This window comes from Pseudozyma flocculosa, assembly GCF_000417875.1.
Source record: "Pseudozyma flocculosa PF-1 unplaced genomic scaffold scaffold00003, whole genome shotgun sequence".
NCBI classification, from domain to species: domain Eukaryota; kingdom Fungi; phylum Basidiomycota; class Ustilaginomycetes; order Ustilaginales; family Ustilaginaceae; genus Pseudozyma; species Pseudozyma flocculosa.
The window spans coordinates 1,193,154-1,220,989 of NW_006920871.1; the positions used below are offsets into that span (position 1 = coordinate 1,193,154).

A 27,836-nucleotide genomic window follows, 5' to 3' on the forward strand; every position below is an offset into this window, starting at 1 on the left:
TAGAACTGCATTCCTCCCCTCTCCGCCCTCTCTCTCTTTTCCTTTCTTTCTTGCTTGCTCGCACTGCCGCTGTCATCGTTCCGCTGCTCCTTCATCACCGTGCTTTTGCTCCATACAAAGGGACGTGTTGGGTACACGGGACGGGGGATGGGGGATGGGCTCGGACCGGTCGAGCCGAAGTCGAAGTCGAAGTCGAAGTCGAAGTCGAAGTCGAAGTTGCGTGGTGGAAGGCGGATAGAGCGAGGCCGCCGCTCTCGCCGCTGTACGACGACGTGGGGCGCACGTTTCCTCCGATTCAGGTGATGGATTGCGGCCGTGGGAGGGGACGAAGGCATGCCAGCGCCCTCGATCGCTCCCGTCACTCATCGCCGAGGGAAACCGAGGTCTCGACGTGGCGGTACGCGAACAAGTCTCGACTGGTACGGTAGAGCCGTTCGATGAGCTGCTCGACCATTTCCTCCACCGTCTCTCGGTCGGCGGCGGCGGCGTCGTTCTGCTCAGACGTATCCTCGGATACACCTCGATCCGATCGGGGCCGGAGCTCCTCCCCGCGGGCCGCCGAAACCTTCTCGAACGTCCCGACGCACTCTGAGAACGTCACTTGCAGCGATCGGCGCATCCTACTGCCCTCTTCGTCGACCTCGACGCCTGATCCGTCGTCATGGACGTCGTGGGTGATGAAGATGTGCTCGCCAACGGCGTCGGCGTCGCGGCTGTCGTCGTCGGCGGTGCCGTAGCGCGTCTGACTGCCGCCATGACGATTGGCATAGCGGACGTCGCCGCGACCTTGCCATGCTTTCGGAGTCCACCTGCGTGCACATCGTCGCCGGGTTCGAGGGTCGGCAAAGCAGGCGACGAGAAACTGTATCGCCGCGCCGCAGCAGAACATGGCCGAGTCGAGTCAGTCGGTCGACCAGTCCAGTCTCCTTGATGCCAGCTCGCCGACGAACACACATGAGAGGATGCGGAACAAGGATAAAAGTGCCAGAGCCTGCTCTACTCTGCTCCCTACATCTACCGAGGAGGCGCTCCTGTATGGATAGGCCGGCGATCGCCGTGGCTAGCGCGGCGATACCAGGTGAGTCTCGCTGATCCGATCAAGCTGGCTGCCTTGTGTTGGGCATCCGAAGACCGGAGGAGTTCTGCGTCGCCCTCCTGCTCGCGGCCCAATACCTTCGCACCAGGTATCACGGAGAGTCCGGGCCGCGCCAGCGGTCGCCCTGCCTCGCCATGCGCTTGAGCTGGGAGACCTGGTCCTTTGTCAGGTGGCTCAGCTTGAGGACGTCCTCGCCCCTGCCCTCGGCCGCGACGCGGGCGTACTCGATCATGTTGATGCGCTGCCAGATCTGACGCTCGAGGGCAGTGGCGACCTCTGCCAGCTCATCCGCAGCCTGGTTGATTGCGCCGCGCGCTCGAATGCGGTTCTCACCACGCGGCACCCTGCCAGCCAGGTCACGGAGGTTGGACACGACCTGGCGGATATTGCCGACTCGTCCCTCTGCCTCATCGAGGACGTCGCGGTAGTAGGTGAACCTTCGGTACTCGATCCGGCTCTTGAGGGCGGCGTTGACCTCGTCCAGCTCGCGTCGGATGCCAAAGACGTTCTGGTGTGCGATCGTCAGCTGGCCGGACGCTTCGAAGCGACCGGGATACCAGATCTTGTCGATAATGGCCAGGCGGGTTTGCGGGAGGGATTCGGCGAAACGCGGTTCGCGCGCGCGCAGCGCCTCGATGGTCGGCGGCGCCGCGGCAAAGTGGCTGTAGTCGGACATGCGCTGCTCAACCACCCCTTCGAGCGGGGTGGTTACCTTTTTGAAGATGCTCTCGGAGCTTGAGAAGAGCCCCTGTGCGCTCGTCGAGGGCACTTGGATGGACAGGACGAGCAAGAGGAGGATGGCGAGGGAAAAGAGTCCCGTCGAGCGCTGGCGGGTGGGGTCAGAGCGAGTCATTTTGCAAGATGGGGAGAGAAGAGTGGGAGATCGTCTGGCAGGATGGAGATGAGGTAAGACACGAGTGAGGGGGGATGGAATGGGTTGTCGGGAGGTCATGAATCTCGCAGGGCCGAGCAGGCCCTTTATACCTTCGTCGACCATCTCCTCGCTGGCCACTACGAAGGCACTGGCTGCGCCGCGAGCCAGCTCGAACGAGACTCGTCTGAGGGTCCCGCCGAGGGACCTGTCACCGGATTGCGTCCCCGCCCTACCTCGTCGCCACGACTGGAGCGTTTTCGCTCCAAGTGCTTAGCAGCGTTCGTTGACTTCGTTTCGATCCTGCAAAGGTTCGGAGGTGCTGCTCGGGGCGTAGGTCCACAAACTCATCGATGCGTTGCTCTGTCCCGCTCGGTGGAACCCTCGGTGTGGCGACTCGCCCCGTGTGGGCCGCTCAATTTCGGGCTCTTTCCGTAATCACATCGATCTGGCACGATGCTGAGCTCTGTTGTGTGCGGTACGGATGCGGTGCAAGGAGGGTATAAGAGCCCGCCGGCGCCTTGTCCCATCGACACGGTCCCGTCCTCGTCCCACCACCGTGCCCACCTCGACCCATCCAATCTTCCACCTGGACTTCATCCTCCTCAATCATACATAATCTGCAGCAGCATGAAGTGGCACCGCTGTCTCGTCGTCGCCCTGGCCACCGCATGGTTCACCCCTCTGACGCTGCTCCTGATGCCGCTCCCCGCGACCAGAGCGGTGCGCGTCAACATCGACGGCAGGTTCCAACCCGCCTACGCCGAGGTGCTGGCAAGGATCGCCGAATGGGAGCCCAACATGGCACCGTACCGGTTCGGCATCATGCCCGACGGCAACTTCTTCGTCGGCACGGATCCCGGCACCGACTTCCCACCCGTCTTCTACCGCATGCTGCGCAGGCGCGGGCTCTTCTACCGCGCGGTGCACAGGAGCGAGCCTCGAGGAAAGGTGACTGCTCCATCGTCTGCTGCTCCTGCGGCTGATGTCGCTGGAGCGCGGAAGAAGGGAGGGGGAGAGGTTCCGCCCGTCGAGGTGCTCGGCCCAGCTCTGCAGGGTCAAAGCAGCGTCGCGACCAGTCAACAGGCCAAGGCGCCTGGTCGCACCCCGCCTCTGGCCCCCGACCCCTCTTTGCCACCCGACCACCTCGCACCCGACTCGGTCGGCCATCCGGAGACTCCAGGTCCACTGGAGCACCCCCACTCAACCGTCGACACCAAGGTGTCCTCACAGCCTCGACGCGTTTCTCCCCTCGGCGACACGGCCATCTCGACAACGGACCCAGTCGATCCAGCGGAGCTCATCTCGCCCACACACCCACTTCACCCCTGGAGACGCATCTACGTCTCTGAGCCGTCGGCATCGGCTCAGTACGACCGTGATGGCGACGATCTCCTGTCCTACTTCGAACAGCATGCCGGCGGTCAGCGTCGGTGAGGTGGGCCCTCCCCAGCAGCGCCTCGAGACGCTGCGGATCCAGAGACGGAGGCGCGCGAGGAGGATGAGCTGGCGGTATCCCCTTCCACGTTTCGCAAGCTACCGTGTTGGGCCCGCGTGCGGGCCAGGCGAGCTCCGTCAGTCACCTAGGGAGCCTCCTTTTTCGTCTCGCACTTCCCGACGCTCGCAACCCTGTCCAGGTGCTTTGCCGTTCGAGGCGAGGACTCGCTGGCTGGCGAAATGACTCACCGATTGTTGCATCAATATGTGGCGGGTCTCGGGGCGAGCGGAGGCTATGGTGTACCCACACGGTCCCGTCGAATGCATCGATCAGAGAGGCAGAGAGAGAAGGATCGAGGTACGCCATACGGTATCGTTCATTCCCCTGCGCCCCGCGGGTGGGTCGGTGAAAAGAGGAGGTGCGGCGGCGGCGGCGAGCGTGAAACACGAATGCGGGGCCGCGGGACGCTTCGGGGACCTTGACGACCTCAATGATGGGTAGCTTCGGTCTTGCTTGGCCTGTCCGCGCTGAGTGGGTGTCGCCGTTGCCCTTGGACGACGATGATTCTTCGTAAGGCGCACAAGACGCATAAGTAGCTGGACGTCGAGCCGTAACCTCGATACGCCCTCCCGCACCCCATCCTCACTCTGCCTCAGGCCGGCACTATCTCCCTTCTCGCTCTTCCTCTGTCTTTCTCGTACTGTTCACTTACCCCCTCACCTGAACCCTTCGCAGCCTGCATCATGAAGTGGACTGCCCTCGTCGCTATGGCCGCGGCTGTCACCATGACGCTTCTGGCACCAGCTTGCAGCGCAGGTATGATCGAGTTTCCAAAGGCAGCCCTCGAGGACGTCGAAGAGGCCTTGAAGCAGTGAGTACCGAGGCTGGGGGTGCAGGGTCAGCGAAGGAACATCGATCAATCGCGGAGAGAGACGGCCATGTTGCGCGGACATGGAACTGACGTTGGCCGTTTGTGTCCGTGCACCTGTCGACGGATGGCGGTCATGCAGCCTGGCTCGGCAGCGCATCAGGATGCCCCCCTTTGAGCGCGGGCGTCCGTCTGCGCGCAGGAGGAGTCTGCGGACGCATGAGCCTTGGCAGTCGTTCCCGGACGAGCTGTACGAGGCGCTGCGTGCCAAGGGAGTCGACTACGGCCAGAGGGCTATGCGCGAGGCACGCGTTGGCGGCGGCGCTGGCTCTTCACGTCAAGGAGCGGGTGCCGTGGAGACGTACAAGAGCCCCGAGTTTGGAGACGAGTACCTGCCCGAACCTCTGAGGCCGGGTGAAGGGTTCGAAGGCGGCAACTGGCTCGAACATCTCGAGGGTCACAGCCGTGGTGGGCGCAAGGATTGACGACGGTTCAGCTGCAGCCGATGTCGAAGACCGCTTGTGGCGAGTACCTAACTTGCCCCTCTAGGCCTTTGTACCTGGCCGCGCTCCCCGTGTTCGGCCCAACGGAGCTATCGCGTAGGCTAGTAGACGTGATTGGCCCGAGGACGAGGGGGAGAGGCTGCGAGCTGGAGTTCGTCCCTGGCCAAGGCCAGCCGGAGCCGTTATGCCAGAAGGCAAGGTTGTCATGCTGCAGTCAGAAGTGCCGATGCTGATGGCGTGGCTGTGAGGTCAACTGGTTCGGCCAGGGCAGAGCAGGGCAGGGCAGGGCAGGGCAGGGCAGGGCAGGGCAGGGCAGGGCAGGGCAGGGCAGGGCAGGGCAGGGCAGGGCAGGGCAAAGGTGGGCAGAACGAGAGGGCCGAGCCGACGTTGGCGACGCCGCAACGCAGCCCGCGCAGATCGGGGGTGGGGTGGGAATCGGGGAGTGCGGCCTGGGCGCGTGTGGAGGTTTTGTGCTTTGGGCGGGGTGAGGCTGAGGCTGCGCGGGCCAACATGGAATCGACGCCGCTTCTCAACTTGCCACCACCACCGCCTTCCACTACCAGCCATCGCATCGCCCACCCCGCAACGCTTCATACGAATATCGCCGTGACCTTGATCTCGAGGCAGCGTAGACACATCCGTTCGCCCTCTTCTCTATGCTCAGCCCGGCCTTGCCAGCCAGCCTGGCCCGCGCCGCTGGCCGCACCCCGAGCGCCGTGCATCGAGTCATACAGTTAGCCTCGGCCTCGTCCTCGTCGTCCTCGCTGCCGTCGTCACCGTCATCTTCTTCGCCACGCTCGATCGCCTGCACCACACTGCGTACACCATGTCGCGCTTGTCTGCCATCGCACCGACGCCACTTTTCCTCCACGGCGGCCTCGGCCCATGACACGCAGCGTGGGCCACGGCGCACGCTCAAAGACTTGCCAGACAAGGTCGACGTCGAGGTGGGCCCAGCAGGAAGGTGAGCATTCGAGGAGGGACCCCTGCTCTTCCCATCCGACGTCCTCGGTAGCACCCTTCTGACGTCCTGATACCCTTTCCCCCCTCTCTCATCGCCGCCCCTTAGACTGGCAAAGGTGCTGCCCCCGCGAAGAGGCAACAAGATCACCACCCGCGTCGGAAGCAGCTATGCGTGAGTCGTCACGCCCCGCGCACCCGGAACCGGCCCGCGACAAGATCGCACTCTGACACGCCCATCCTCTCACCCTGTCCGTATCCCTCCCGCCAGAGGCAATCACACCTTTTCCTGGATCGGCAAGCCTTCCAACCTGCTCATCGTCAAAAAGGCAAACGATGAGCGCGCGACAAAGGCCATGGGCCAGATCATTCGGTGCGTCCGCCTCGCGTTGTGCGCACGACAGGCTCTCCCACCTCCGCCCGTTGGTGGCTGACTCGGTCCCTCGCTCCTTGTCCGTATCCTCTTCACCACTCCTCCCTCCTTGTCCGTGTCCTCTTCACCACTCCTCCCTCCTTGTCCGTGTCCTCTTCACCACTCCTCGCTCCACGCGCTCCGCAGCCACATCGAGAAAGAGTACCCCGAGCTCAATGTCATCGTCGAGCAGGACGTCATCGACCGCAACGAGGCCTCGCTCGCCACGTCCTTTGCCAACCTGGTACCCGCCAGCCCCGCCGACAAGGCCGACCTGGTCGCAAAGACCGACTTTGTCATCACCCTCGGCGGCGACGGCTCCATCCTGCACGTCTCGAGCCTCTTTGACCGCGACGCCGTGCCGCCCGTCCTGAGCTTCTCGATGGGCACCCTCGGCTTCCTGCTGCCCTACGACATCTCCAACTTCAAGCAGTCGTTTCGCGAGATGGTCGACGGCAACGTGACGCTGCTGCTTCGCATGCGCCTCAAGCAGAGCAGCCACCGCGAGGACGGCGAGGCTTTCTGCCAGATGGACCAGATGAGGGACGGAGGCGGCTGCTACGGTGAGTGGGGGCCAAGGCGGGGACCGCAGTTTTCTCGTTTCGTTGATGACGGAGCAGAGCAGCGCAGCTGATGCACAGCGAGATGGCACATCCTGCCCTGCCCTGCCTGGCCGTGTCCTCGCTCTCCGATGCGCTACTAGATGTCCACCTGATGAACGAGGTGGCGCTGCACCGCGGGCGGGAGCCGCACATGACCATGATCGACGCGTACGTCGACGGGCAGCACCTCACCCAGGCCATCGTGAGTGCGGCCAAGGAGAGAGGGAGGAGGGGAGATGACGCACGCCTCGCTGACCGCATCGCCGCGACCTTTGGGCCCTCTCTTTCTGCCTGCTCCCGATCGACAGTCCGACGGGCTCATTATCGCGACGCCGACGGGTTCGACGGCCTACTCGCTCTCTGCGGGCGGGCCGATTGTGCATCCATCGGTGCAGAGCCTGGTGCTGACGCCCATCTGCCCGCGTTCGCTGAGCTTCCGAACGGTGCTGCTGCCCAGCGACTCGGTCATCCAGCTAAAGGTGAGGGGAGGTCGTCTCTGCCCTGCCCTGCCCTGCCGTGTCGTGTCATGCCGTGCCATCCGTCCTCGCAACGGTGACGGTGGATACGATCTCGACGACTGAACATGCCGCTCACCTCAGTGGAACTCATCTTGCCTCTGACTCGCTCCAGATCTCGTCCAAGTCACGCTCCCCCGCCGAACTGACCGTCGACGGACGCATCTCGAAGCTGCTACAACCGGGCGAATACCTCCAGGTCTCGATGAGTCCCTTTCCCATCCCCTGCGTCAACCGCCCGCACTCTCCCGCCCCTCCTTTGTCCACAACCGCGACGACGGGGACAACCACGACGACGGGGACAACGACGACGGGGGAACGGTATTCGGATCGAGGCGAAGACGACTGGGTGCGCGACATCAATACCCTGCTCAAGTTCAACGCCAGTTTTGGCGGTAGGGGCACCTTGGGTGGCAATGGTGGTTTCGAAGATGAAGACGGTACCGCTGCTAGTGCTGCTGGTGGTGGTGATGGTGGTACAGTGTAGACGGGGACGAGTGGGTGGGTATAGGATGCTATGGCGGCGGCTGCGCTAGAGATACAGGTGTCGTGGGACCGTGACTGGATGGGAATGGTACAGCGGCTCGGGTCGGAGCGAGCGCGCGAGCGGGTATAGATGGGTCACGATGCGGGGCGTGGTTGGGTTCAGTTGCGCTGCGCTGGAGCTGGAGACTGGAATCGAAGCAGGGACGGCGTGAGGATCAGAGGGTTTCGTCCGGATCAACGAAATCGTCATTCTCTCCCGGTTTGTCGCGGCTGTCGGCGCAGTGGCGGCGGGTCGAGGCGGGGAGGAAGGAATTGGGATGGGATTAGATGGGATGAGTACGAGATGGAGATGGAGAGGGGGTTTCAGCTGCTGCGCAAGAAGGAATCGGCAACGACGAGCGACAAAGGCGGCGCTGCCACTCCTTCCTCTCCTCGTCTCGCGACGCTGCACTACTCACAAGACGCGGGCCGGGTTGACGAGGGAACCGATCCACCTGCCCCTCCTTGCGGCCGAGGGCGATTCGCTATGCTGGTCCCTGGTCCGCAGCTTCTTGGCAGGGGGAGACCCGTCGTTGCTCGACCCCGCGACCGAGGTGGGTGCGCTCGAGGGCGGAACGAGGTCGCTATTGGCCAACAGGCCGCGTTGGCTCAGAGAGGCTGCCCCGCCCGCGATGCCGACGGGACGGGATGTCGGTGCCATCGTCGAGGACGAAGAGAGGAGACGGCGGTACTTGTCCAGGTCCTGGCGGTGTGCGGCGCGGGCTTGGTCGAGTGCGATGCGGAGGCCGTGTACCTCGCTCGTGGGCGTCTGAGGGATGGCCGCGGTGTGCATCTGAGGGAGGGGGAGAAGGAGGGAGGGGGAGAAGGAGGGAGGGGGATAAGGAGGCATGGGAACAAGGGAGCGAGAGGGGGTCAGACCGGAGCGAGCCAGGATGCAGGACGGATAGGCCCGAGGGCGCAGAGTACCGTGGGTCCATGTGCCGAAGTGGGCATGGTACGCACCGAGACCATGGCTCTGCCTGCGAGGTCGATGGCATGCTGGCCTTCGACGCGGTACGCCCTGAGACGTGGCCAGGACGCGTCGGGTGAGGCGATATCGACGTGTATGCCGATGCGGGACCAGCGATGGGGGGGCAGCAGGGCCACCTTGGATGGGACCGAGACGGAGAGGGCGGAGGCGTGGGGCGTGAATGCGGCAACGATTTCGGCGAGCTCGCCTGGCGAGGTGGGGAGCGGGAGGAGGTCGGTGGTGAAGCAGGCCGTGTGCTGCCATGGCGAGGAGGAGGAGGAGGAGGAGGAGGAGGAGGAGGAGGAGGAGGAGGAGGAGGAGGACGCCGCAACGACGACGGCGGAGAGCGTCCAGCGCGATGATGAGGCGGCGTCAAAGGTGGAGAGGAGCGTGATGAACGGTGACGGGCCCGAGTGCGGGGATGCGTCGGTGCGGACTTGGTAGAAGAGGTGCGAGAGCGGGGAGCAGTCGAGTCCGCCGCCGCCGTCGTGGTCGGGGCAAGGGATGGGGTTCGGCATTGTGTCGATGGCGGTGTCGAGAGAAGGAAGGGAGTGGGGGCCAAGGGGGGTCGAGGAGCGAAGAGAGGCGAAGGAAGGCAGAGCGAGGCAGCCATGGCTCGCTCGACGGCCAACCCGACCTGGCCTGGCCTGGCCTGGCCTGGCCGGGCATGCTGGCGCCTGTCTGCTGCTTGCCTGGGATTCCGTATGCAGGGTCCCCACCAGCAGATGGGGCCCGCTCGGAGACTTTTTTTGTTTCCTCGTCCCCGCCAGCCCAGGCTGGCTGGCGCGTTAGATGTTCAACCCGCTCCTCGGACCCTTTTGCTGGCCGCGTTGCGTCGAGCGACGATGCTGCCCGATTCAAATCGCCGATGTCGCAGCTCGACTTTATTGAATTCCCGATTCGGAGCTGCAGGGTCCGAGGCCCGCCTGGCCTGCCTGGCATTTCGGGCGTCGGCCACCAGAGCGGCACCGCTCGGACCAGGCCTGGCCAGGACAGAGCAGCGGCCTCTTCCGTCCGCAGCCGCCCGCTCTGCCTGCTGCCTTGAACCTTGAGCCTGGCTGGATCCTCGCTCGCCACCTCGATCATCGTCTGCCCCCCCGCACTTGGCCCGTCAACGCATACCCTAGCCTGCTTGACGACAGCACCTACTACTTCTGCTCAATCGCCCCACCCCGCTCATCGCCAACCAAGCTCGCAGCACCACCCCGACTGGCACCGCCGCTCCCCGCCCAGCACTCTTTCCCTTCCCTGCCTCTATCCCTCAATCGGACCACCGCGAATCGCGCAACCAGCTTCTCCCTCTCATCACACTGCTCAAGAGCGAGTACCGACATGCAGCGCTTCCCCGACGCAGACCCCTACGACGTCCTCGGCCTCGACCACTGCTGCTCCCCAGCACAGATCAAGTCGGCCTACAAGAAGCAGGTGAGCCTGCTCACCCGCCACGACCCTCGTACCCGGCAAGCGCCACTGACCACCCTCGCCGCCTACCATCGCCACTCTCTGCCTGCCTCTCTCCCCCACCGCAGGCCCTCAAATCCCATCCAGACCGTGCGCCGCCAGAACAAAAGGAGGCTGCGACCGCCCGCTTCAAGATCATTGCAGAGTGAGTGCGTCGGGTGCCTCGGCCTGGGTTCATCCTTCCTTGCCTTCTACTTGGCGCCACACGATGCTGACCCATGCATGCACCCCTGCCCTGTCCCCTCGCCGCTCCGCCGCCCCGACAGGGCTTACGAGACCCTCTCTGACGAGCGCAAGCGCCGCGAATACGACACCTTCAACCGGCGCGGCCGCAACGGCGCAGGCCCGTCCTTCACCTCGGCAGACTACGACGCGGCGCAGGACGAGTTCGCATCCGCCGACCGACAGCACTTTGGCACCTCGCCCGACGGCAGCGCCTTTTCTTTCACCTGGGAGTCGGCCGCCGACTCGGCCAGGAGGGCGCAGAGGAGCCGCGCCGGCCGCCCCTTTGGACCGGACGGCTTCGACCCTTTTGAGCTGTTCAACATGATGTTTGAAAACGAGTTCGCCTCCGCCGCCGGTGGCCGTGGATCGGCCTCGCAGAGAGGCGGCGGCGGCAGTATGGGCGCCGGCTTCTCGCCCTTTGGTGCCGGGTTCATGGCCGACGATCCCTTTATGGCCAACCACCGCAGGATGGCCGACTTTGGCGGATTCGGATTCGGCGCGCCGCCCCGTGCGGCGAGAGGAGGTGGCGGCGACGAATTCGGCTCGCCCTTCGGTGCCGGTCTCATGAGCGGCATGGCAGGTGCCGCCGGCGGTGGTGGCGGCTTTGGACTGGGCGGCATGTTTTCCACCTTTAGCAGCAGCAGCAGCAGCAGCAGCAGCAGCAGCAGCTCGGCCGGTTTTGGCAGTGGTGGGTTGGCGGGTACGAGCGAGACGCGGAGCACACGCATCGTCAACGGGCACGAGGAGACCTTCATCCGCCGCGTCGATGGCGCGGGCAACGAGACGGTACACTGCATCACGCCGCGAGGCCAGTCGGTCCACGTCAACGGTATCCCACAGCCACACCATCCTCTGCTCGGCCGTACCGCCGCCTCGGCTGCACCGTCGCAAGTGTCGTCGTCGTCGCAGCCGTTGCCAGGTACTTTTGCGGCGCCCATCGACGTTGATGCGCTCGAGGATCCACCGGGTCGTTGAGAAAGGGGGTAGTCTCTAGCGTCTGTAACGCATCCTTGGCGCTTCCGTCGCCACGGTCGCCGCAGACGAAAAGCGACCAGGGTGTGTAACTTCGGACGGCAAGTACTCTCATCGTTCGTCGTCGTCGTCTTCTACCCAGCTTGCATCCCGGATGCAACCGCAGCGAGGTCCGGAACGCCCTAGCCCGTCTAGACTGTCATCCCGACGTTCGCGGACTAGCCGACCACCGAGCAGGCGGCAAGCAAGTACCACTGACGATTCGCCGCCGCATCCAAAGCCGAGAACGCCACCTCCCCGATCTCGACGCCACGCCACGCCGTACCGTACCGTTCCGAGCTGAGCTTGACTCGATAGCGAGGTATCGACGAGACCGATACCGAACGAACGAACGACGCACACCGTCCCTATGTACCTCACCCGACCCTCTCTTACGCGCACAGTCGGTCGGATCGTACACACACCACGTCCTCATCGCCTCGCCTCGTCTCGCCGACGTTAACCTCGGCCGACCACGACCCATCATCGGCTAGCATCTCCCCGTGCCGGCCTCGAGCTCCGGCTGGCCATCTCGCCACCACATTGACCCTCGGGGTCTGCCATATCGCGCTACGCGGACGACTGCGGCGGCTCAACAGGACCAAGCTCCACCGCGCCATCAGCTGCATGCCGAGAACAGTCGAGCATCCGCGCCGACGCACGGACGACACGACGACACGACGACAAGGTCGCAAGACGAGAGGGATGTGCGTGACAGGATATGAATTGACCTTTTTGCCGGAGCAAGCATGAGATGATCGTGCAGGAAGGAACTGGGACGCGTGCGTTACAGAGCGTAAAGAAAATGGCGAGGGGCGTCGAGAGGACAGCAAATCAGACAACACGCTGGTGAGGTTCCCAGGCGATTGGCCGCAAGATGGGCCAGAGCGAATGGGGCGGCGCGCTGCCGAAGATGGTGGCCAAGAGCGCGGCCTCTTTCCCTGCCGCCAGTCGGTCGGGACGAGGTCGCTGGCTCTCTTGGAGGGTATAGCAGCATCTTGGCCGGCGCGCGAGCGTCGTCGTCGCCCGCATTTGGCTCGCGGGCTCCTCTAGTGCACGGGAGCGGGGCGGAAGTCCTTTGGCGCCGGGTAGAAGCTCTCGCCCGCTGCGAGTTGCTTGTAGGGGGTGCCCAAGCCGTCGGCCGTCTCGTACTGGGCCGTGTTGCCCCACCAGTTGCCCTGGGTGAAGGCCTGGTTCTTGCCCTGCGGGAAGACGACGGTGAAGAAGATGACGACGCCGGCGAGGGCCGTGCCCGTGTCGAGGGCCGAGCCGAAAATGTAGTTGTAGCGCGTCCACCAGCCGGTGCGGCGCCTGCGCACGAGGTACTGGAAGACGAAGCCGATGAGGGCCCACGAGGTAAAGTTGATGCCCGTGGCCGGAGGGATCAGGCCCGTGCCGGTGAGGATGACGGGCACATTGATGAGGCGGATAAAGGAGCGCGGCCACTTGCGGGCGATGAGCCAGACAATGACGGGTGCGAGGGCGCCGGCGAGGAACATCCAGAGCAGCTTGCCGTACATCTTGCCCGGCGAGAAGACGACGGCGGGGCCGATGAGGCCCCAGATCTGCGAGGCGGTGCCAAAGACGATGACGTTGGCGCAGGTAAAGTTGCTCTCGGCCTCGGGCGTGCAGATGTTCTTGATGTTGGAGAAGACCCACTCCTGGACGCCGAGGACGACGAAGGACGACACGACAATGGCCGACACCTGGGCGACGAACATGTCCTTGGGCGGAATCTTCATGTAGTGTCCGAACTTCATGTCGCCGGTGAACGAGAGGCCCTGGTAGACGATCATGTAGCAGAACGTCTTGAAGAGCATCATGCCCGTCGCCGAGCCGGGCTTCATGTAGCCGATGATGAACTCGGAGAGGATGTTGAGGCCGACCTCCTGGTTCGAGATGGCGAGGACGACGCCGACGGGCAGCATGAAGAAGAAGCCGAGGATCATGGCGATGATAAAGGCCCACACGGGCAGGCCCGTGTCCCAGCCCTGGATGCCGCCGACGCCGAGGCCGAACGTGATGAGGAAGAGGATGGCGTACCAGTACTTGGGCACCTCGGGGTAGCGCTGCATCAGGCGGGCGTGGACGTCCTTCTCGTCGTCGTACGAGGAGCGCAGCTGCTGGACGATCTGCTTGCCGTGGAAGAGGACGACGTGGACGATGACGGCCGTGATGGCGGCGAACGAGAGGGCGAAGGCCATCGAGTACGAGATCGTAAAGTACTCCTCCGAGTAGTTGTTGTAGCCGACGGGGTCGAAGTGGAGGTGGTCCGGGGTCGTGACCTTGGCCACCTTGTACTTCTTGCCAAAGCGGTCGTAGGTGCCCGAGGCGAGGAACGGCAGGTAGGCCGTGTTCCAGACGTTGTTGTAGTAGAGGATGGGGCCAATGATGCAGTAGGCGACGACGAAGCCGCCGAGCACGTTGGCCTCGGCCCACCACGGCGTGTAGAGCGGGTTGGAGACGTACGTCACCTGGGTCCAGTCAAAGGTGAGCGGGATGAGGCCGAGGCCCTGCTGCGTGCCGAGCAGCTGGTTGAGGACGACGTTGTCCGGCGCGATGAGGCAGAACCAGTTGCCGGTGCTGAGCATGGTGAAGATGTAGCCGGGGAACCAGTACCAGCAGAAGGCGCCGAGGCACGACAGCATGAAGAATTTGTAGCGCGACATGTGGTTCTCGCCGACGTCGACCTGTCGGTGGAGCGCCGTCATGAGCGCCGTGTTACCCAGGTTGCCGGGCCAGATCATCGCAGCCGGCCAGACGAGCCAGCGGCGGAAGACGCCGGCAAACGAGAAGCCCATCAGCTGCGAGCTGAGAGTGATCATCAAGATCCAGCCGTAGCCCCAGTCGTAGCCGTAAGTGACCCGTTGGACGGCCGCGATCTGCGAGGAGTAAGCGCGTTGGTAGGTCACATTTGACATCACTACCCCATTAGACAGCGTGGAAGAAGGAGGATGAGGTGGTGAGCAAGATGTACCGAGGTATGGACGGTCGAGGAGGTGTATGGTCGTGGCGAGGATCTTCCGACGCGTCGGGCCTTTATTTCCCCGACCAGGGTCTTCCGGCTCCAGAGCAGGTGGGGGGACCCGGCCGTGGATGCTGGCCACTCGCCGCTCGCAACACGCTACTCACCAGTGATGACAGTGTGCTCCTTGACGTTGAAGGGGCCTGGGTTGAGGGTGAAGCTGCCGAAAGGCGTCTTGATGACCTTTTCGGGCAGGACCTTGGCCATGAAGACGCCCATGGGGTAGCAGAGGAGCTGGGTGACGAAGGAGCTGATGGTGAGGGTGGGGAAGCGGTAGCTGAGGAGCTGGTTGAGGCCGGGGATGACGATGGTGAAGAGCATGCCGAGGACCCAGGTGCGGAAGGTCATGACGGGCATGGTGTGGTCGTCGACGTTGGAGACGGCGGCGCGGACCTCGGGGTAGGGCGAGTCCTCTTCGAGCTCCTCCTCGAGCTGGACCTCGGCCTTGTAGTCGCCGCGCTCGAGGGTGGCCTCGACCTGGTCGATCTTCTCGGTCTCCATGTTGGGGTCGTTGAGGCGGTGGTCGACGTAGTCGCGCTTCAGGGTGGCCTCGACATTGTCGAGCTGGGGCACGTCGCTGATCTCCTCCTTGGAAGAGTTCTTGGCGTCCGACGAGGAGCCCGCCGAAGCGGTGCGGCCTAGGTCGTGGGCGGCCATTTTGCTGCGAGACCGGCTGGCCGAGACGATGGCGATGGGTGCGGAGGGATGGGTGCGGGTTCCAGTGAGAAGCCTCGAGCTGCCGGTGGCGAGGGGGTGAGGGAGGGAAGGGACGAGGCCGGGTCGGGCGGAGGAACGTCGGCAGCTAGGGGTCAGAGGCCATCAGGGCTGAATTGCGAGGGATTCTCGGCGGGGGGCGGGCGACGCTCGAGGCTATATAGGATGTATGGCGCGCGTTATCGGGGCGGCAGCCGCTGGATCCGGCGTGGTGAGCCTTACCCCAGCCGGCGAGAGAGCTGCACGTCGAAGGCAGGGCCAGGTAGGGTTAAGCTCTGATCTGTCTCGAGGCAGGCCAGGCGAGACAAGCAGGCAGCCAGGCAGCCAGGCAGGCAGGCAGGGCAGCCGTGATTGGATGGACGACAGCCAGCAGATCGCGATACCTACGACCTACCTGCCCACCAGCCGGCGGGTGGGGGGGAGGCAGATGGCGGGCAGGCGGGCGGGAGGCCAGGTCGCGTGCATCTGCGGTCGCCCTCCGCCCCATGGTCGGCGCTCGTCCTTCCGATCTGAGCGCGAGCAGAAGCCACCGTAGCCATGGAGGAGGCCGGGGGTCAGGGGACGGGCAGCCTAACGTCGCCTGTACGTACAATACTACGCAAACGACTACTCTGGCCTGCTGGCCTGGCTTCCATGGTGTATGTGGGTGGCCGCCTCGCATGGATGGAAGCGAGGCGGGCGTTTGCGGCCTGCCGTTCCCATTTCGTTGCCGGCGGTCGCCCGGCCGGCCTGCCCCGCTCTGTGCAGCCGCCCGCTGCCCCATCCTCCTCCCCCGTCGGCTCGCCCGCCCTCGCTTCTCCCTCTTCCGCGAGGCCTGATCTATCTGCTCGTCTGGCGGGCAGGTATACGCGTACGCATCGTATCTCGACAACTCAGGACGAGGTCAGAGAGCCCCGCGGACCTTGCCGAAACAGGCACCTGCCCCTTTGACCGGTACGTCAAGCTGGCCGCTCTCTTCCCCCTTCGGCGAGCAAAGCGCCGCGGCGTGGCCAGGCATGCCATGGCATGGCACGGCATGGCAAAGCAGGAGAGCATGGCCCGACCTGTGGCAAGGAGGTCGTGGAACCTCGTCCTCGATCTCAAGCCGCTGTGGCATCAGGCGACGATGCGCTGCTCAGGCCATGGCAAAGGTCGACCGGGCCTAGCCTGGTTCCTGGCCTCTTGCATGCATCCTTCCAACCTGTAGCCTCCTCGCTCCCCACCACCTCACAAAAGAGGAGATAGACGGCCAGTAATGCTAGTGCGGAGGCCTAGGCTAGGACAGGCCGACCTGGGCCTGCTTCCCCCCTCACATGTCATGCTGCCGCTCGCCACCACGCCGGCTGTCTTCCGACAAGGCGTCGGGAGCGCCCGCTCCTCGTTTGACCGGGTGTTGCTGCTGCAGGCCGCCGCCCGTCAGCTCGCTCGCCTTGGCCGCCACACGACCAGGCAGGCCTCAGAGCAGGAGTGCCGTCCCGTGACAAGGGAAAGCATGGACGGACCCATCGCTGGCGGCCTCTTCTTGCCACAGGAACGCGCAATGGGCCGATTTGCCTGGCCTGGCCTGGCGATAGCGACGTGCCACGACAAAGCCCTCTGCTGCCCACCTCGCCGTACCTACCTGCCTATCTCGGAGGTGGGCAGAACCCGAACCATGATCCTCAGGTACCGTGCCGTCGATTATATTGCCTTGTTTTGCTCGAGGCAGAGTACAGACGCCGTCGTACAAACCAATCGCGAATTGAATCGTAGGTACCGTACGTACGTCTCAGCTGGCAAGACGGCCAGATGAAACGTCCAATCGACAAAGCAGCAGCAACCCGGGCAACACCAACAAAGGGTCGGCGCGTCAGGTAAGCCGTTGCAAGGTTTCGAGCTGGGCAGCCAAAGGTGGGCGTAGTGCCGTCGGCGTCCCGACGATGGGCTCGTTCCTACCGGTAAATCACGCCCGCACGGCAGTCAGAGCGCCGCTTGCTTGCTCTAGCTACATACTCTTCAGGCTCCGGTCTGTCGACAGGTGTGTGCCCTCGTACAGGTAGAGTCCAGAACAGCTGCCGACCGCTGCCGGCGCGGATGCTGCCGGTAGCCTCGCAGCCAGGAAGGAGCTAGGGAGGTACCTCCAAGGCAGGCCGGGCCTTTGCCCCCCTGCCCTGCCCGGAACTCCAAATGCGCGATGTTTGGCGAAAGGCGGCATGAAAGCCGGGCCATCTTGCCTCCTTGCCATCTCTCTCGCTCTACTTGCTTCCCATTCAGGCACGCCAGGGTAGGCAGACTGGGACCGAGGTGGTTATGAGCGGGTACCTACGGATGGTGGCAAGGCTCGGACCAGATCGGCAAGGAGCGGCGAGGCCAGGCCATCGCGATGGACCTTGTGCCTTGTCCCGGCTCTGCCGTGCCGCTTGCTCGCCGTGTGGCAAAATCCCTGGTGCGAGACGGCCAGGCGTGTCCCGGCCCGACACGCTCCGCGACCCCCTGCTCCTCGCTGCTGCCCCGCGACGATTGCAGCATCCTGCATCGAACGGAGCTGGCTCACGCATCGCCCGATACCGTAGCGTGGCAGCTTCGCAGCTTCGATAGAGCCATCGACCGACTCGTCTGCCTTCGATGTTCGTCGACACAACGAGCGGGACGGATCGCGAGACACGATGGACGGAGCTCGCCATCCGGAAGATTATTCAAGCCATACGACCTTGCCTGCTTTGCTTCATGCTCACGCTGATACCGTAGAAGAGCGAACCAGGCCGGCTAGGTGCGGCCCATGGCCGATGCATGGCTGGAAGTTGAGCCGGCCAAGTCCGTCCTGGCCCTCGCACTCGAGCGATGGTGTAAGAATGGAAGAGGGCATGGCGAGCGGGCTTTCGCCGAACGATTCCCGAGAGGCTCGCTCGCGCGCCCGCCCGCCCGCCTGGTTTCGGACGACAGTTGACCGCGATCCGTCCGTCCACGTTAGCCTGCCCTGCCTTTTCGCTTCAACGGGCCGTCGCAGGGCAATCCCGGCATTGAGACAGGCCCCTCGCCACCATGCCCCTCGCATGGGACGCGCTACGTATTCCCAGCCATAGCGAAGCCCGCTCTCTAAACGACCCACCAGCCTTGGTGACCGGTACCGAGCTTGCCTCTCCGTGAGGCGCACCGGTGATCATGCTCTCGAGACACACGTCGAGTTCGTCGAGCTCGATCTCGCTCTGAGAGATGAGCGACGGTTGGTTGGAATGCCAGGCCCGGCGTGCCTTGCGCCATTCGGACGACGTGCCGTGTCAAGATCGAGGATCGCGCTCCAGTTCGGAGCAACGAAAGCCGCCGGCCGGGCCGGCCCGCCTGCCGCGCTGCCCAGTGGCCCAACCAGCGCAGGACAGAGGCAGGCCCTGCCGGCGGCGGCGGCGCGGTGGCTGTTGCGGCTGCGGCTGGCTTTGAAATGCGGGAGAAAAGGCTTCGGCGGCTTGTCTCGCGGCGGCGGCGGCAGCGGCGACGGCGGCTGGTTTGCGTGCGTGGCTGCGCTGCTGCTTGCTCCTCTTCCATGCTGTCATGCCCGCCTGCCTGCCCGCCTGATAAGGCGGCCGACCGCCGGCCAAGCGGGACGAGGCTGCCAGGCCTGGCATGCAGGCGGCCGCGTCTTCACATGATCTTCGGACGGCTTCGTTCCGACCGCTGACGCCGGCTTCTGTGCATCTCTCGGTTCGATGCCCTGCCAACCTGCCCGGCCGCCTATCGGAGCGTTCCGCCCGCCTTGCGTGCAAGCCAGCGTTGGCAGGCAAGCTAAGGTCTGTTCCCCGCCTTTGTGCTGTTGCCGAGCCCAGCCCAGCCTGGCCTGCCTCCTGCCTTTGACCAACGCTGTCGGCTGGCAAGCAGGGCCAGCATCAATCGTCTGATGAAAAGGTCATCGTTGCGCGATTTGCGGGGTCGTGCGACCGCCGCTCGCGAGAGGAGTCGCTGGGCCAATCAGCATCTTGTCCTTGTCGTTTGCCCGTCGCTGGTTGACCGTAGCATCGCGAGTCGCGACGGGCTCGTCCGTACGCCACCGGGGCTGCTTCCCTATCACTGCATGCTGCTGCTCCCTGCAACGCCACCAGCAACGCAGACGACAGCAGCCGCCGTTGTCGCTTGTCAAGAGATTGCCCCATGTCTGCCCAAGGCCAAAGGGAGGATGCTTGCTGGAGCGCGGTGGCGCCAGCACCGGCTCGCCGCGGTCAAAGGCGGGAGCTCAACGCACACCGTCCGGGCTGCAAGCTGAGAGGGTGCGGCCTGGTGGGCAGGGTGGCGTCTCACTCAAGCGGACAGGCAGGCGATCTGCTCGTTCGGACCCGAGTCGAAGATCTGCTGCCTCTCTCGTCCGAGAAGGTGGCGCTCGAGTTAACGCCGAGCTCAGGTGGCTGGTCGCTTCGGGGACTCGGGGGAAGCCTGGCCCTGAGAAGAAACCCCTGCCCTGCCCTGCCCAGCCAAAATTTTGAACAAAGTGGAGCACGGTCCGACCCCCAGACTCGCGAACTGGTAGCTGGACGGAGCAAGGTCTTCGATGCCAAGCTGCTGCCCTCGCTCCTTGCCTCCCGCCGTATCCACCTAAAGACAGCAGCATCGAGCCCCTCACGGCACCGTCAGCATCATCGCCAGGACATCGACCGACGCAGCGACTGAACGACCGCACCGACAATGAGCCAACAGCAGCCTGCCAACAGCGACCCGGCGTTCCAGCAGGGCGAGCACGACGACGACAATGCCACCTTCACCGTCGATGACGTGGCCGAGGTGGTGCCGGACGACGACGAGCAGGGCGTGCCCATGGACGATGACTCGGATGACGAGCACGGCCAGGGCGCTGCAGGGCCCGCCGACGAAGGCGAGCAGGACATGACCGACGGCCAGCAGGAGTTTGTCGACAACTCGATCGCCGCCTTCTACTCGCACCGCAAGTCGCTCTTCTGCATCGCGCTCCACCCCAACTTCCCCAGCCCGCCACTGGCGCTCAGCGGCGGAGAGGACGACGGCGGCTGGATCTGGAACACCCAGGACGGATCCGAGATTGCCCGCCTCGGCGGCCACACCGACAGCGTGACGGCCGCCTCGTTCAACGCCGCCGGCGACCTCGCGGCCACCGCCGGCATGGACGGCAAGATCCGCGTCTGGCGGATGGTGGGCGCCGACTGGAAGACGTGGGAGTTCCTCACCAACCTCGAGGGCCCGGACGAGGTCGTTTGGATGGACTGGCACCCCAAGGGCAGCGTTCTCTCGGCCGGCGGCGCCGACTCGACGGTCTGGATGTGGCAACGTGAGTGGCCGGTCGGGCTCCTCCTTCTCGTACGCAATGACACTGATGTCGCTTCGATGCCGCCCATTTCCGTGATTCCCTCGCCGCTGCCGCAGTACCGTCCGGCAACGTCATGAACGTCTTTTCGGGTCATACGGAAGCCGTCACCTGCGGATCGTTTACGCCTGATGGTGAGCTTCGTCGTGATGCTTTGGCTTTGTGTCCGCGGACCGGGTCCACGGCCGGATCATGATCCGTCCCCTTGCTGCTTCTCCCGCCCGCCGCCACCGCCGGTACTGACGCCGTCTTTCGCCTCCCAACCATGCCCTCTTCAACCTCGCCCGCGCCGCAGGCAAGAAGCTGGTCTCTGGCTCAGAGGACAGAAGCTTGATCGTGTGGGACCCGCGCAACGCGACACCGCTGTCGAAGCTGCAGGTCAACCTCGAAGGCGGTCTGACGCAGCTCGCCGTCTCGCCCGACTCCAAGGTGGTCGTCGTCGGCGGTGCCGTCGGCGACGTCCGCGTCGTCAACATCGCCGCCATCGACAACGGCGGGTCCGCCAACGTCGTCAGCGCCCTCGTCGGGCATGCCGAGGGCGAGTCAATCGAGGGGATCCAGTTCATCGACGTTGGCGGCGGGAGCCGGACGGGCCACGTCATCACGGCGTCGACCGAGGGCAAGGCCGTGGTCTGGGACATTTCGCTGGCCAAGATGCGTTGCGAGGTGCTCCACGACGCCGCCATCACGTCGATCGCGCTGCACCACGGCACCACGCTCTTTTCGACGTCGTCAGCCGACCACACGATCAAGACCTGGGACGCGCGGACGGGCGCCTGCATCGCCGTGCAGCGCGGATTCACCGACGGCGTCCTCGCCCTCGCCGTCGGCAAGGACGACGGCTTCACCCAGGGCGCCGAGAGCGGAGGCATCGGCGCCTACGCCGACCCCTCCAAGGCGCGCGGCTGGAAGATTGTCGGCGCGGGCGACGAAGGCGTCGGCCTCGTCTTCCGGGTATAAGAGATGGGGGCGGAGCGGACTGGACCGCGTCGGAAGCGATCCGAATTGCAATCCACCTCGACGATACCTTGGCTGCGGCTCCACGCCGTGGCTCTCCCATCCTCTCTTCTCTTGCGTTTGCGTCTGTTTGGGCGTGCGTCTGTGCCTCTCCCTTCCGTAGCGGCCAACTGGGCACAGAGTGTGGCGGAAGCTGGCGGGCTGCTTCCGAAGGTCTGAACTCGCCGGCCTTGACCCGCCGGCGGGTTAGCCATTTGCTGACCAGCGACACGGTTTCGGGCAGCTCCGCCTTGGCGCGGTGGCCAGTCCGGTGCGGAGCAGGCGCACCTGGCTTGGCGGCTCGAGTCTTGGCCGGCCTTGGGGCTGCTACTTAAGCTTCGACGCCCGGGGCTCGGGCCTCTCCATCCTCTTGCCCACCCGCTCTCACTACTCTGGCCACCAAAAGGCTGCCTTTGCTGCCCATCCATCGTCTGACACGACCTCGATGAACGCCTTGACGGCCGATCCCCGTCGCAGGCCGTCGCGGCTCGATCGACGCGGGGCTGGGTGCATCGGCTTCACGACGGGGACCGACGAGAATCCATTCACCTTCTCTCTGCCGCCTCCTCCCAGCACCGCCGACTCGCAGGCCTCGTCTGCCAGCTCGTCGTTCCGCATCCCGGGCATCACAGCCAGCAGCCTATCAGACGCTCGACGAGGCGTCGGTGGGACTCCACAATCGCTCAGAGCTTTCACTCCGACCGCGACCGTTCAGCCACGTTCGGTGCCGGGGACGAGCACGGGCAGCGTCAGCTGGTCGGACCTGGCGTCGGGGCCTGATGGCTCTGTCGCCAGCGCGGATGGCGCAAACCAGGTACGGAGGTCAGCCAGCGGTCCGGCGCAGACGAGGACCGAGCCCGATCGTGGCTCAACAGCACGACCCTTTACGGCCTCGAGCTATCACCACCATCGCACTACGACGGCCGACGGCTCGATGGGCTCCTACATCTGCGCGGTCCTCGAGCATCGCGGCGTTGGCAGAGAGGTCGGGATTGCCGCCATGGAAAAGGACACGGGCCGCTGCATCCTCACCCAGTTCGCCGACACCCAGACCTACGTCAAGGCCATCCACCACCTTTCGCTGCACCCGCCCTCGGCCATCCTCGTCCCAGAGAGCGCCGTGCGGACGCCGCTGAGAAAGGGCTCCAAGGCGACCCGCAGCGCCGATCCCGTTCGAGCTGCTGACCCTGTCGCCACGGAGGAGTCGGTGCTCGTCAAGTGCCTCGAGGACATTTTCGAGCTCAGCGTGACGCCGCTGCCACGCAGGCACTGGAACCACGAAGAAGGTGAGCTGGCAGCGTCGAGGCCTCACGGTCGCGCGGTGCAGGTCCTGACGTAGCGTCGGGCGATCGCCGCCGTGACGAACAGGTGCCCGATATCTCGACAAGCTGCTCGTCGACGACACCGGACAGGGCTTCGTGTCGCCACCCGGCTCAGTGGCCAGAGATTCCGGCACCGGAGTGGGAGCGAGCAGGAGCAACCTGTCCTCCGAGATCAACGCCGCCGCAACGACCAGGGCCGCCGTCCTCGAAGCCATCTCCACGCGGTACTACGGCCTCTCGGCGGCCTGCGCGCTGTTCGAGTACATCGAGTCGGTCACGAACCGGGTCTTCAGCCCCCGCTCCCTTCGCATCCAGTACGTCGTGCCCGACGGTGAGTGCGGCTCGTCTCGACCAAATCCGCGGGAAAGGGCCAGAGGGCATCTCCTCCCACGTCTCTAACGCCTCCCTTGGCCTCGTCGCCCTTTCAGGCACCGTCCTGATCAGCAGCAACACTGCGCGCGATCTTGAGCTGGTCAACAACCTCATCGACCGCCAGTCCAAGCTCTGCCTATATGGTACGTCCCTCGCCAGGCGGGCGCGCCCATGCCCCGGAGGCTGACGAAGCTTCCCCGCATCATCGGGTTTATAGGGCTGCTCGACCATTGTGTGACTCCCATGGGGCAGAGGCTGCTGCGCATGAACATCCTTCAGCCGCTGACGGGTGAGACGCTGCACGAAATCGATCCCATGCGCCGCCCCGAGGGCATCACTGACTCCAGTCGCCAACCCCGTGCGTCAGCAGACAAGGACACGATTGAGGCGAGGTACGACGCCGTGGAAGAGTGTACACAGTCAGAGGTGCGTCCTCTCGCCATCGCAAGTGGACCAAGGCGCAATCGAGGAACCAACCCTCGCTCGCCGCACCGCTCCATTTCGCGCTTTCCAGGAGAGGTTCTACGCCATCAAGGAGAGCATGCGGCCGCTCAAGGAAGCCAGAGTCGATCTGGACAAGGTCATCCACCAGCTCGTGGCGACCGAGAAGAAGACGCTCTTCCCCAAGCGGACAGAGACCAAGATCGCCCAGATGCTGAGCCTGCGGACGCTCATCCGCACGCTCCGACCGGGTGAGCAAGCGGGGATCGCCGAGCTTTATCTGCGATCGAGAGAGCGGCGGTCGCTGAAGCGGCGACGACGGCAACAGCACGGGCCGCCCTGGAAGGCAGCAGCAGCAACCTGCTGGTCACCATCGCCGAGGTACGCAGCCTGAGCCGTGATCGGCGCTGACGGTGTCCTTCGCTCCAGCATCGATGAGCTGATGGACGAATTGGTCTCGTTGCGCCCGCAGTTTCTAGCCTCGGACCATCTCGACGCCGTCGAACAGGCCATCGATGCGACAATCAATGAGCAGATTGTGCATTCCAAGGGAGGCCTCGGATCGCGCAACGCCAGGGTCGTGAGTCGCCAGTGTGGTCCTCGGTGACGATCCCGCCTGCTGATTGGGTGAATTCGCTGTGTGGAACCAGTATGCCGTCAAGGTGAGGTTTCTCCAGTCTCCGCGTCGAGTACAACGGGTTCACAGATCGCCGCCCATCTGATCCCACCACGCTTTGAGCTCGCAGGCGGAAAGGAGTCCCCTGCTCGATGTCGCGCGGGAGACGTATCGAGAGAACATGAAGTAAGTCGAACGAGCAGCGCATCGCATCGCCTCGCAGCCGGGTGATGGCCTAGTGCGAGCGCTGATGTGAGCAGCGTCGCCTGGCGTACCTATCAGCGACATCACGGAGCTGAGCGAAAAGTACCGACGTAGGTCGCTCCCGTGGTAGCTGCTTGGCCCGTATCGCGGAGGAGGACCGCAAGCCTGACCACATCCTCATTCGAGGGTCCCTCGCAGAGGAGTACAACCTTCCGCTGAGCATCAAGATGTTTGCCGAAGGCTTCTGCGTGAGACTTCGGGCTCTTGGTCCTTGCGGGCGGCCTTGCGCGTCTGGCGAGGACCCCTCATTGACGCCCCCGGCCTTTGTAGCTCGAGACACGGTTGGACTCGAGCCGCATCCGGCACCTACCCAGCATCTTCACCAACGTCGTCAAGGGTAAGACGGGACGTACGGTGACAATGCTGACCCTGGACCTGGTGAGCGTCAGCGAGCCCCGAAACGCTGTTGCAGGTGGCCGTACTGCTGACTCTTGTCCCGTCCGCGCAGAAAAAGCTCAACGCTCGCTTGATGGACTCGCTCAACGAGGTGTACTTGATGTCGGAGCGAGCGATCGAGGAGCTGCGGATTGAGATCGTGTCCAACGTCGCCGGCCTCTACAAGGCAAGCCATGTTAACCTTTCCGCGATCGTCGAGCGACGGGGCCAGGCTCTGATCCAGATCTTTTCCCTTCATCCTGACTTCAGGTTTCCGAAGCGCTCGCGCTGCTTGACATGGTGGCCGGCTTCGCCCATGTCGCCGCCGCGCAGAACTACCAGCGTCCCGAGATCACGGGCACCTTGGCGCTCCAGAGCGCGCGTCACCCGATCCTGGACAGGGTCAAACAGCGCAAGGAGCTGGTGCCGAACGACGTCTTCATCCCGGAAGAGGGAGGCTTCTGCCTCGTCACCGGACGTGAGTCTCGAGCCTGATGCCGCCTCCTGTGCGCGGGCTGCAATGCTCAGCTGATGATGTGCACTCGCCTTGACCTCAGCCAACATGAGCGGCAAGAGCACGTACCTGCGACAGATCGCGCTCCTCGTGGTGATGGCGATGATCGGCAGCTTGTGAGTTTGCCCTCGCCCTCGTCGAGCGAGGTTGCACCCCCAGCGAGGGCTGATCTTGTCTCCGGCTGCCTCGCCCAACCGCAGCGTGCCGGCACAGTGTGCGTGTAATCGCTTCCTCGCGCGATCTTGGGTGTATCGCGTTGCTCGCGCTGCTCATCCCTCGCGTTCCTGCTTTCGACGACCTCGCCGCCGCCAGACGCGAGCTTCTTTGTCCCGGACGCCATCTTGAGCCGCCTCTCGAACAACGAGGACACCGAGCAGAACCTGAGCACTTTTGCCAACGAGATGCGCGCGACGGCGTTTGCCCTCTCGCTCGCGTCGCCTCGAAGCCTGGTCATCCTCGACGAGCTGGGACGCGGCACGTCGCCCGACGAGGGCATCGCCATCGCCCAGGCCGTCAGCGAGGAGCTGATCCGCCGCAGGTCGTTTGCCTACCTCGCCACCCACTTCCTCGAGCTGACCTCGACGCTGAGCCCACATCCCGGCGTCAGCATGGTCCACTTCCGCGTCACGCTGGGCCCGAGCGTGGCCGAGCCCTCGGAGCCGTTCAAGATGGTCTTCCACCACAAGCTCCAGCTGGGATACTGCGAGGAGTACGTGCCGGGGACGGTGTCGAGCAGGGGGGTTGGTGTCACGCGCTTGTCACTGACGCTTCGCAGCCATCTGCCCTCTTTCGGACAATCTCGACCGGTGCGCTGTCCTGCAGGGAGCACTATGGCCTGGAGCTGGCCAAGCTGGCCAACCTTCCCCCGGGCATGCTCGAAAGAGCATACGAGATGGCTCGAAGCATCGAGCTGCGAAGAAAGCAGGCCGAAGGACACCTCATGCAGCAGAACCTGGCGACCAGGAGGCGGCTCGTGCACGAGGTGAGTCTGCGGGCTGCCCGCAAGGTTGGCATTGAGAGCGAGGGTCGCAACGACGGCCTCTTGATGGCTGATCTGGGACGTCACATGGGTTGCCCTGCTCGTCTGCTTTGGGACACATCCGGAGGGACAGCTGATTGCGCACCTGCGGCACATTGCCAGCTCCCGCGACGAGGCGAGCGAAGCGGAGCTGGGTGCCTACCTCGCCGACCTCCAGCACGAGTTTGTGGACCAGATCGCCTCGACATTTTCCGAGCAGTCGGCGAGCGAGGGGACCCACCCTGGCAGTAGCTCATCGTCGGCTGGCCAGCGAGCAGGCCTGGATGCGGCCATGGAGGAGGAGGGCGAGCTGGATGTCGGGGGCCTGTAGCTGCCAAGAGGGCGCGAGGACGTAGACGCGGTGGTGGAGGATGGCGGGCAACGACGGAGCAAGGAGGCCAACTCGATGCAGGGTCGGTCCATTGACGGCTCCGAAGGTTCATACATCTGCTGGGGCGGGCCAGGCTGGTACGGCGGAGCTTCTGCAGAGGCCTTGCAGCGAGGCTGGCAGAGCTTGAGCTTGCCACGCTCTGCCTGGCCATACCATGCGCTCGTCTCGGTCGGGTGTGGATGCCATGCATGGTCGTCTACAGGTAGCCTGGTCGCAGAGGAAACAAAGAGCCCCTTGCGTCTTGGAATGGAGGCTGGCGCGAAATGCATCGCTGCCTCACACGGCCGACACGGGTCAGCCTCCCTCGGTGTCGACGGTGGACGAACGAGGTTGGACGAGCATGGCGAGCTCTCGTCGACGACGACCAGGACGGCAGGTGGTGAGTACACAGTAGTCGGTTGTCGTGGGCGCTGCGCTGAGCTTTCGCAGCTGGGACGTCGAAAGGTGGGCAGAGGCTGGTGGCGCAGCACGGTCAGGGTTGAATTCGAGACGAGTTGAATTTGAAGGCCCCAAGTTGGATTAAAGGAAGGTTGCAGCCCCGATCCGTTGGGTCGAATTCAATGGCGGTGGGGACTAGATTCGCGAGCGGGCCATTCGAATACAAACACGGCGGTGCTTTCAAGGCCGGCAGGGAGGCTGAATACAGGGGCAACCCTGGGTGACGAGCCTCGACCACCGCGGCCGCCTTTTTTTCGCTCGGATTTTGGCGCGTGTTTTTTCGACAGGGCGCTGCAGGCAGGGTTCAGGCTGGCCAGGCTGGGCCTGGCCTGGCTCGCACCGTCCATCACCCACCTCGACGGCCACCGACGGCTTGTCCACCATTCACTGCCCCAGCTCGGAATGGCACGCTTCTCGACACAAACAACAAGGACATCGAACGACAAGGCATTACAGAGACGCGGAGAGCTGTTCGAAGCAGGAGAGGGTGCAAGGAGCGACGGGGGGGGGATAGGGTGCGGGGAAGGATCAAGGAGCGGGCTGGGGTTGGACGTCGAAGCTGGGTATGCTAGGCCGATTTCGGGGGATCACGACCAGTCGAAGAGCGAACAGAGG

General features: G+C 64.4%; 9 protein-coding genes across 9 annotated transcripts; 6 read left to right on the top strand and 3 right to left on the bottom strand.

Moving 5' to 3' along the window:
* Positions 1–358: 358 nt before the first annotated feature.
* On the bottom strand, positions 359–1,949 carry PFL1_01503 (uncharacterized protein; the record flags this gene model as incomplete). Its single annotated transcript, XM_007879005.1, has 2 exons — positions 359–809; positions 1,192–1,949. The coding sequence occupies 2 exons, from the start codon at positions 1,947–1,949 to the stop codon at positions 359–361; spliced, it is 1,209 nt and encodes a 402-aa protein (XP_007877196.1).
* Positions 1,950–2,597: 648 nt separating this feature from the next.
* On the top strand, positions 2,598–3,404 carry PFL1_01504 (uncharacterized protein; the record flags this gene model as incomplete). Its single annotated transcript, XM_007879006.1, has 1 exon — positions 2,598–3,404. The coding sequence occupies one exon, from the start codon at positions 2,598–2,600 to the stop codon at positions 3,402–3,404; it is 807 nt and encodes a 268-aa protein (XP_007877197.1).
* A 786-nt stretch (positions 3,405–4,190) lies between these two features.
* PFL1_01505 (uncharacterized protein) lies at positions 4,191–4,758 on the top strand (the record flags this gene model as incomplete). The annotated part of the gene is made up of 2 exons (XM_007879007.1): positions 4,191–4,276; positions 4,476–4,758. The coding sequence occupies 2 exons, from the start codon at positions 4,191–4,193 to the stop codon at positions 4,756–4,758; spliced, it is 369 nt and encodes a 122-aa protein (XP_007877198.1).
* Positions 4,759–5,432: 674 nt separating this feature from the next.
* Positions 5,433–7,752, top strand: PFL1_01506 (uncharacterized protein; the record flags this gene model as incomplete). Its single annotated transcript, XM_007879008.1, has 7 exons — positions 5,433–5,740; positions 5,846–5,911; positions 6,008–6,109; positions 6,296–6,711; positions 6,852–6,952; positions 7,059–7,229; positions 7,381–7,752. The coding sequence occupies 7 exons, from the start codon at positions 5,433–5,435 to the stop codon at positions 7,750–7,752; spliced, it is 1,536 nt and encodes a 511-aa protein (XP_007877199.1).
* Positions 7,753–7,966: 214 nt separating this feature from the next.
* PFL1_01507 (uncharacterized protein) lies at positions 7,967–9,278 on the bottom strand (the record flags this gene model as incomplete). The annotated part of the gene is made up of 4 exons (XM_007879009.1): positions 7,967–8,021; positions 8,210–8,583; positions 8,754–9,017; positions 9,099–9,278. The coding sequence occupies 4 exons, from the start codon at positions 9,276–9,278 to the stop codon at positions 7,967–7,969; spliced, it is 873 nt and encodes a 290-aa protein (XP_007877200.1).
* Positions 9,279–10,092: 814 nt separating this feature from the next.
* On the top strand, positions 10,093–11,421 carry PFL1_01508 (uncharacterized protein; the record flags this gene model as incomplete). Its single annotated transcript, XM_007879010.1, has 3 exons — positions 10,093–10,185; positions 10,290–10,366; positions 10,488–11,421. The coding sequence occupies 3 exons, from the start codon at positions 10,093–10,095 to the stop codon at positions 11,419–11,421; spliced, it is 1,104 nt and encodes a 367-aa protein (XP_007877201.1).
* Positions 11,422–12,506: 1,085 nt separating this feature from the next.
* Positions 12,507–15,139, bottom strand: PFL1_01509 (uncharacterized protein; the record flags this gene model as incomplete). The annotated part of the gene is made up of 2 exons (XM_007879011.1): positions 12,507–14,380; positions 14,590–15,139. 2 exons carry the CDS (start codon positions 15,137–15,139, stop codon positions 12,507–12,509), a joined length of 2,424 nt encoding a protein of 807 aa, XP_007877202.1.
* A 4,683-nt stretch (positions 15,140–19,822) lies between these two features.
* PFL1_01510 (uncharacterized protein) lies at positions 19,823–21,434 on the top strand (the record flags this gene model as incomplete). The annotated part of the gene is made up of 3 exons (XM_007879012.1): positions 19,823–20,438; positions 20,534–20,608; positions 20,770–21,434. The coding sequence occupies 3 exons, from the start codon at positions 19,823–19,825 to the stop codon at positions 21,432–21,434; spliced, it is 1,356 nt and encodes a 451-aa protein (XP_007877203.1).
* A 970-nt stretch (positions 21,435–22,404) lies between these two features.
* PFL1_01511 (uncharacterized protein) lies at positions 22,405–26,723 on the top strand (the record flags this gene model as incomplete). The annotated part of the gene is made up of 18 exons (XM_007879013.1): positions 22,405–22,756; positions 22,839–23,123; positions 23,221–23,307; positions 23,535–23,590; positions 23,679–23,856; positions 23,934–23,986; positions 24,078–24,185; positions 24,352–24,407; positions 24,504–24,535; positions 24,624–24,673; positions 24,756–24,863; positions 24,934–25,056; positions 25,131–25,338; positions 25,418–25,490; positions 25,575–25,588; positions 25,687–26,083; positions 26,197–26,356; positions 26,487–26,723. 18 exons carry the CDS (start codon positions 22,405–22,407, stop codon positions 26,721–26,723), a joined length of 2,577 nt encoding a protein of 858 aa, XP_007877204.1.
* Between the last annotated feature and the right edge of the window lie 1,113 nt (positions 26,724–27,836).